This window comes from Nomascus leucogenys, chromosome 8, assembly GCF_006542625.1.
Source record: "Nomascus leucogenys isolate Asia chromosome 8, Asia_NLE_v1, whole genome shotgun sequence".
In the NCBI taxonomy this organism is placed as follows: Eukaryota; Metazoa; Chordata; class Mammalia; order Primates; family Hylobatidae; genus Nomascus; species Nomascus leucogenys.
In genome coordinates this window covers 18,309,762-18,318,590 of record NC_044388.1, presented here as the reverse complement: position 1 = coordinate 18,318,590, position 8,829 = coordinate 18,309,762, and the positions used below count along the sequence as shown (strand labels likewise).

At 41.4% G+C, this 8,829-nt stretch overlaps 1 protein-coding gene across 2 annotated transcripts; it reads left to right on the top strand.

Annotated features, from left to right (window-relative positions):
- Window positions 1-7,965: 7,965 nt before the first annotated feature.
- On the top strand, window positions 7,966-8,493 carry LOC100590524 (60S ribosome subunit biogenesis protein NIP7 homolog). 2 transcript variants are annotated; one of them, XM_030816439.1, is made up of 2 exons: window positions 7,966-8,231; window positions 8,373-8,493. In XM_030816439.1, exons 1-2 carry the CDS (start codon window positions 7,966-7,968, stop codon window positions 8,491-8,493), a joined length of 387 nt encoding a protein of 128 aa, XP_030672299.1. The 2 variants fall into 2 exon arrangements, with proteins under 2 accessions (XP_030672299.1, XP_012363825.2); XM_012508371.2 differs by having other exon boundaries at window positions 7,966-8,493.
- Window positions 8,494-8,829: the final 336 nt, after the last annotated feature.

The following is an 8,829-nucleotide window of genomic DNA, read 5'->3' as shown; positions in this document are numbered from 1 at the left end:
AAAGTAGATATTGTAGAAAGAAAGAAACAAGCAAAGAGTTGGTTTTACAAAGATTTGTTATCTTATTAATAACAAAATAGAATAATTTCAAACAAAAAATATTGAATGTAGGTGGCAGATATCTTTCCAACTCTCTTTAGTCTCTTGCTATATCTTAACTTCCTTATTATAAAAGTAAATTGCATCTCCTCTGGGCCCAGTTTCAATGACCTCAATGAAGCTGACATGCAACATCTACAAAATTACACAGGTATATGGATGCCCTTTAGTCATTGGTTGACTTCAAGCAGGTCTGGCCATGAAGTCAGACTATGAAGCAAGTTTCCCAGGATGGAAAAACATGCATTCTCCCTCCCACAAGCCAACAGAAAATCATGAATGGCCCTTTCTCAAAGGACACAAATCCTGGGTACAGTGGGCTAGAAAATTTTCCAAGTTACTTAAAGTCACTTAGTTTATCTCCTTTCTCCTTCCTACACAGACAATCTTCCTGGCCTCTTGAGAGCACCATTCAGTCCAGGGTATTCTTAATGCACAAAATTACCACCTTTGGTCTTCTGAAAGACTGACAGGGACAGACTGAGATGAGAAAAGAATGTATTTCCTGCTTAGGATGAAGTTCAAGACATTAAACATATATACACATAAAACAATTAGAGAAACCATACATAATGGTACAATCTAATGTTGAACGTTGTGGCACAGGCTTTAAGCATTATAGGATTTCTTCTTCCTGATGGCACAATTCAATTCAACATGCAATTTTTTGGAATAATGTTTATCACTTGTATACATGAGTGTAACCATGACCACGAGATGAATTTTTTTTAAAAAAGACCCAAACGCAGAACATTTTCAAGAAATTTCAGAACACTTTGGGCATGGAGAGCATTGTGAAAGATTCTAGAGGGGGACCACTATGTCCTACAAAGGAAAAAGAATGTAATTTCTTATTAGAATACCTAGATGCTATAACTTCAACTTTCTGAGAAAAATAATTATGGACCTAACATTCCACACTCAGTAAAAATATCAATCAAGTGAGAAAGTGAGAGGGAAAAAATGAGGTCACTTTCCAGCATGTAAAAATTCATCAAGTGGATTTATCATGCACCCTTTCAAGAAAATTACTTGAAGATGTTCTCCGGCCAGAACAAGAATTAAATCCAAGAAACGTAAAAACTTGAGATCCAAGAACACTGACTCCAACCCAGGACTTGGGTGAAAAAAAGTCAGGATGACAGCTTGGCATCCAGCCCAGAGAACAGCTGGTTCAGATTGTAATAAGAAGTCAGATGGTTCTGGGAAATCCGTCTTCAACAATTATATTACATCCCTTATCACAGATGGAATATGTTTAAGGCAGATACATCATCTTAGTGTTTGATGAAGGCATACCATAAAAAATAAAATAAGACACTTTGAAATCGTAGGATAGTGAACAATGTTAACACAATCACAATAGAAACACTGTGTATTGATATTTTTGATTTTAGATTCAACCAATGAATAAAGTGTGCAAGGATTAATTATGATTACAGAAGAGATGACCAAAGCTAACAAAAGTTGTGAGGGTGGGAGAACAGTGCATACAGAAGAGTGGGGAAAGGAGTAGAGGGAAGGATAGGAGTCCTAATTTACTCATCTTACTAATAATAGCTAACATTGGGTACTTAACATTGTGCTCATTCAGAGATAAACATGAATTAATTCAGCTAATCTCCCAAAAGGAGAAAACTAAGGTGTATTAGTCAGGGTTCTCTTAGAGGGACAGAACTAACAGGATATATATAAAGGGGAGTTTATTAAGTATTAATTTACATGATCACAAGGTCCCACAATAGGTTGTCTGCAATCTGAGGAGCAAGAGACAGTCTCAAAAAAAAAAAAAAAACACAAAAAGCTCAAGTGAGCACTCACAGTACCTGGTTTTAGCTTCATATTGCTGAAAGAGGCACTGAAGAGACAGAAAAATCAGGCCTGAGTCACTGAGGCCACCCCTCCCCCATCCTGGCAGTCGTAGGGAGTGGTGCAGAGAGCATCTCTGGGAATTTGGAGTGGAAGAACACAGTCACCTGGTGCTGTCCTGTTAGAGCAGAAGGGAAAACCAGACTAAACTCAGCTGACCCCTGCCTATAGAGGGAGCATTTAAACTAGCCCTAGCCAGTGAGGAATCATGGATCCCAGGGGTTTAAACTTGAGTTCCTATAAATTTTGCCACTGAGGGTTATAGTGCTGTCTGTCTCCAAGAAAACTTAAAAGGAAGTCTAGGCCATAAGGACTGCAAGTCTTAGGCAAGTCCTTGTGCTGAACTAGGCCCAGAGACAGTGGTCTGGGGGCATCACACCAACTGGAGCAGCCAAAGGAGTGCTGGCATCACCTTTCCCCTAACCCCAAGCTGCACAGCTTGTGGCTCCCTTCCTTCCACTTGAGGAGAGAAGAGGAAATAGTTGGGGAGACTTTATCTTGGGTCTTGGATACCAGCTCAACCACAGCAAGATAGGGTACTGGTCAGAGTCACGAGGCCCCTGTTCCAGGCCTTAGCTCCCAGATGACATTTCTAGATACACCTTGGGCCAAAAGGGAACCCACAATATTGAAGGAAAGGACCCGGTGCTGGCGGTATTCATCACCTGCTAACGGAAGAGACCTTGGGCCCCAAATAACCAGCAGCAATACTCAGGTACTACATTGAGTGCCTTGGGTGAGCCTCTGAGAATTGCTGGCTTAAAAAAGGAAGAGGCGGACATTAAGAAAGTCAAATGATTAGTTGTGAATTTCAAGCTGGGCAAGGACAAAAGAGGTGGAAAGGATGTGGAGCTGACACAAAGGGGAAGATGGACAGAACAGGCAGATCAGAGGTTTTTATGAGATTAAGCGGAGTAAGAGCCAGAAGGACCAAAGGTTTGGTCAGTTACTGGAACTTTAGACTTTGATTTCTAAGATGGTTCAAACTCCCAATTACAAAGTGTAATAATGCAATGAATGGGTAACTGAATTGTGACAGATGACGACGTGCTAATGGCCCTGGCTGGCTCTCAGCGCCTCCTCTGCCTCGGCGTCTGCTCTGGCCACGCTGGAGGAGCCCTTCAGCCCGCCCCTGCGCTGCGGAGGCCCCTCTCTGGGGCTGGCCCAGGCCAGGGCCGGCTCCCTCTGCTCGCTGCGAGTTGTGGAGGGAGAGGCGCGGGCGGGAGACGGGGCTGTGCGCGGCGCTTGCGGGCTGGCGCGGGTTCCCGGTGGGCGCCGGCTCCGCAGGCCCCGCACTCCGCGCAGCCGGCCGGCGCCTGCTGGGCTTCATCCGGGGACGAGTTCACTCTGCGCTGCCAGAGTGCCCCGGCTAGATGCCGCAAAGTCCCGCTGCGAGTGCCAGTGAGAGGTGAAGCCGGCTGGGCTTCTGGGGAGGGTGGGTACTTGGAGAACTTTTCCCTCTAGCTAAAGGATTGTAAATGCACCAATCAGCACTCTTGTGTCTAGCTAAAGGTTTGTAAACGCACCAATCAGTGCTCTGTGTCTAGCTAATCTGGTGGGGACTTGGAGAACTTTTCTGCCTGAAGGATTGTAAATGCACCAATCAGCTTTCTGTGTCTGGCTAAAAGTTTGTTAACGCACCAATCAACACTCTGTCAAAACGGACCAATCAACACTCTGCAAAACGGACCAATCAGTTCTCTGTAAAATGGACCAATCAGCTCTCTGTAAAATGGACCAATCAGCAGGATGTGGGTGGGGCCAAATAAGGGAATAAAAGCAGGATATGAAGACCAGCAGCAAAAACCTGCTTGGGTCCCCTTCTACGCTGTGCAAGTTTTGTTCTTTCACTCTGCAGTATGTCTTGCTGCTGCTCGCTTTTTGGGTCCGCATTACCTTTATGAGCTGTAACACTCACTGCGAAGGTCTGCAGCTTCACTCCTGAAGCCAGCGAGACCACGAACCCACTAGAAGGAAAAAACTCTGGACACATCCAAACATCTGAAGGAACAAACTCTGGACACACTATCTTTAAGAACTGTAACACTGACCGTTAGGGTCCACAGCTTCATTCTTGAAGTCAGCGAGACCAAGAACCCACCAATTCCGGACACAATTGGAGTGAAAATAAAGTGATTGGAGTTGAATTCAAGCAATAATAATATCTTGGATGGCACAACTGTTAGACCATTAAAAGTCGACAGGGTAATGGTAGCAACTGAGGAGCTTAAAGAACTAAGACCCAAGTGCTGACATCATCAGAGAGGTCAACAGATGACACAGTGAAGGCATTTCTAGCAAGGAAGACTTGTTTGGAGCAGAGCAGTAGTAAGGACCCTGAGCTTTGCAAGGTCATGATGTCTAGGATGTCAGAGCTGGATTTAAACTTCAAAATTTCAAATTTCTGGTAATTAACAGATCTACTTACAACATCTATTTCATAAGGGTCTGTGACAATCCACTTAGATGACATATATAAATAACCTAGTGTGGTGGTAGCTAGTATTATAATTAGTATAATTCACCTTGCTATGTACTCTTGGGAGTAGAGAGGAAACACATGTCACTAATCACATCCCACATTTTCATTTGGGAGACAGGCTGCTGGAAAACAGACTAAGGATAATGCCACCATTCTGTGATTGGTCTAGATTCTAAAACTGGTTCCTTATTCCCAACACTGAATTTAGTTCATTCTGAACAAGACAAGTTGCATTTGTTTTAAAAACTCCCTGAATGCATATAGGTAAAGAGAAATAAATCTGCCTTGAGCTTCACATGGGCAAGAGAACATACCATCTTAAGAAATAAAACAAATGAAACAAAATAAGTCCTTAAGTTTTAGGAAATATAGTATACTGCTATAAGACAGGAAGATATAGCTCAAAATTATGTTATTGGTTAGTTTTACCACCTTGATACAAAATGTACTACTAGAAGCTTAAAAGGAGCATGTCTTTTGAATTTTAATGAATTTTAGTGAGATTTAATTACAGATTAAAGTTAGATAAATGGGTTGGTGGAATACAGGTCTAAATACTCATTATGTGTCCATTAATTAAGCTGCTTATTATTAAATTAACTTGTTAATTTAATTTTTTGATGAATTACAATTAAGATTTTTTCATTTTGTGAAAGACCTAGTTCATGGTCCCAGCTGCATATGATACAAGTGAATACTAATTCATAGCTGAACAACTATCATTTACTCTTTAAAGCATAAGTGTATATTATTCAATGATGTATCTATGGAAGACTTTTGTCTTAGACTCACTCAATAGCCATATTTTTTATGGAATAAGGCAGAGACCTGAGCAAAATTTGGTAACTGTGATTGAAGGAGTGGAGAATTTGGCTCCTTTTCTTCAAGAGCATTTTTTCTTCAACCTCTTGCTTTTCTTCAATGGCTTTTTGAAGGTCATTATTACTAGGAAAATCGCTTTTATATTACTCTTTGATTTTATTTTGAGTAAATTTTGTGTGTGTGTGTGTGTGCGCGCGTGTGTACGTTCTCTAAATTTTAACACATGTATAGATTCCTGTGTCTATCACCAAAATCAGGACATAAAACAGTTCCATCACCCCCCAAAAAATCCCTTGTGCTATTTCTTTTTGGTCACCACCTCCCCCTGCCCATAACTCCTGACAACACTAATCTGTTCTCCATCTTTATAATTTTGTCTTTTTGAGGCAGTCATAAAAATAGAATCATACAGTAGACTTTTCTAAGACCAAACCAAACAGAATCCCTAGGCTAGCAAATGGCTGATGTCACAAAATCATGCCATTTATAAAGATGCCATTTTTGGAAGTTTTATTGCCTTTTCTTACTATATTGCTTGAGTGCACCAGATACTGTTTTTCAATCTAGAAAGTACTAAGAACCCCAAAGACCCCCACTCCACCCGCTTTCTCTCAACAGTCTTAATCACAGACAATTGTCAGTATCTGTAAGTACTACTTACATGTTAGCTTTCATCCTATAGGGCTGTGTCTGGGATGTTTTAGTCACTAAAATAGTATTTCTCAGAGCAGGGCCTCTCAAATGTCTCGTTACCATGAGGGGGTAACTTCAGTGGTGTCAGTATACAGAACCTTCCCATTGTTCCAACACTTGTAAATATCCTTGTTATAGATCTTTTGCAGGGTATAATCATTGTGACACAAGAAGCTGGGGCCCATAGTCTTTCCCAAATGTTTCTGAGGTTGCTCAGAGGGTTCAACCACTAGTTTGTGGGTATAGTCTGCCATCTACAGTCCACAGGTGGTCTTTGCATGCTTGCTTTCATGGCAGTTTAAAAATGTGATTTAAATGCAAATAATATGTTTTGGTGTCTTTTGTGAAAGAATGGAATAGTACATCTGGATTTCTTATCCACGATCTGATGATCTGACTCCCTCCTTCAAAACATTATACCTAGCTAAAACTCTGTCCAAATTCCCTTAATATTGGGCCAGAATTTGGGTATCACTGATCTGAAGAAAAAAAATATTGGGGAGTGAGTTATATCAGTCTAATTCTGGGGTAGCTTACATGGTTTGAGGTTTGTATGTTTAGTTTACACACTTCAAGTTTCAATTAAGGTTCCCAGCTGTTGGGGGAAAAAAACACTTTTCCTCATGTAGATTTAAATTCTGTGGTCAGAAATGCAGAAGGAAAGGTAGAACAAAAAGTAGATCAAGTCTTTGCAATTTTATTTCTCTTTTCCTGAAACCTTCTGCCACCCATTTGTTCACCAGATTCTTTTATTATCAAGATTCAGGCCTCAACTCAAATGTCACCTTCTAGAGAGGCTTTCTCTGACCAATTGGGTAAAGCGGCTACTCTGTCCTTCTCATCCCCATTACTTTCTAGCCCATTACCCTGATTTAATTTCTTCATATCACTTAGCACTAAACTGTCTGATTCAGTCATATTTCTATATATTTATTGTCTTTATTTCTTCCCCCTCACCCACTAGAGCAAGGGCCTTTTCTTGTTCACTACTACTACATCCCCAATACTTAGAACAGAGCCTGACCCATAATAAGTGCTTTAAAAACATTGGTTGAAAAAAAATTAATAGATACAATTATTTGGTGACACTAGCCATCTGGAGATTTGGTTTGGTCTGGTTAGAAAAGTCTACAACATCATGAATGCTCACCTCAAGCAAGTCCAAACTATGGGGAACTCCTAAAACCACAGCAGTGTACTGGGAAGAGTTTTCTGAGCAGCTCATCCTGGGAGTTTTGGAGAGCACTGTTTTAATTGCTGGAGGAAAATAGCTTTTAAAAGCAAATTTGAGATTGTGATCTGATTAAAAAAAATGTTTATGTAAGATTCAAAAACTTGGACTCTGATCCCTAGATTTAAGGGGAGCTCTAACAATAATTATCCCCAGAGTTCCAGTTTCACGTAAGAAGGAGTAAGCATGCTTGACACCTTTTCTCACACTGAATATAATTACAAACCCTGGACAGAAGGCAAGAACAAGTATTTGAAGACTCTGAAAAGTAAACAACAGCAGCCAAATTTTGTAGTACCATTAATCTAAATCCACACATATCAATCATAACATGAATGTAAATGATCCGAACATACTGATTTAAAAATAGGAATTTTCCCTAAGCTCATCAGGCAGTATACATTTTATATATACAAGTTATATGTAAAAACTTATTTTATATGTCACACCTCAAAAAAGTGAGATTTTTTTTTTTAAAAAGAAATTGTCAAAATGGATTTTTAAAAACTGTGACTCAACTCTATGCTATTTACAAGAAACACAACTCAAATATAATACACATTGATTAAAAGTATGGGTGTGTGCCTGTAGTCCCAGCTACTCGAGAGGCTGAGGCAGGAGGATCACTTGAGCCCAGGAGTTCGAGGGTGCAGTAGGCTATGATCACACTACTATACTCCAGCTTGGACAACAAGGAGAAATTCCATCTCTTAAAAATAAATAAATAAGACTGAGGCACGAGGATCTGGTGTTCCAACCCAGCAGGAAAATGCGGCCTTTGACTGAAGAGGAGACCCGTGTCATGTTTGAGAAGATTGTGAAATACATCAGGGAGAATCTTCAGCTGCTGCTGGACCGGCCCGACCGCACCTACTGTTTCTGGCTGCACGACGACCGGGTGTACTATGTGAGTGAGAAGATTGTGAAGCTGGATGCCAATATCTCTGGGGACAAGCTGGTGTCACTGGGGACCTGCTTCGGAAAAGTCACTAAGACCAACGTCCCAGCCCTGAATTACCTTGCACCTTATGCCAAGTATAAAGTGTGGATAAAGCATGGTGCAGAGCAGTCCTTCCTCTATGGGAACCATGTGTTGAAATATGGTCTGGGTCAAATCACCGAAAATACTTCTCAGTACCAGGGAGTGGTGGTGTACTCCATGGCAGACATCCCTTTGGGTTTTGGGGTGGCAGCAAAATCTACACAAGACTGCAGAAAAGTAGACCCCATGGCGATTGTGGTACTTCATCAAGCAGACATTGGGGAATATGCGTGGCATGAAGAGACATTGACTTAAAACGAAGTCATTGGCCGTGCGCGGTGGCTCACACCTATAATCCCAGCACTTTGGGAGGCTGAGGCGGGCGGATCACGAGGTCAGGAGATCGAGACCATCCTGGCTAACACAGTGAAACCCCGTCACTACTAAAAATACAAAAAATTAGCCGGGTGTGGTGGTGGGCGCCTGTAGTCCCAGCTACTCGGGAGGCTGAGGCAGGAGAATGGCGTGAACCCGGGAGGCGGAGCTTGCAGTGAGCCGAGATTGCGCCACTGCACTCCAGCCTGGGCGACAGAGCAAGACTCTGTCTCAAAAAAAAAAAAAAAAAAAAAAAAAAAAAAAAAAAAAAAACGA

Coding starts and splice junctions, on each gene's coding strand:
- LOC100590524 (XM_012508371.2), top strand. CDS start 7,966: ATGCGGCCTTTGACTGAAGAGGAGACCCGTGTCATGTTTGAGAAGATT.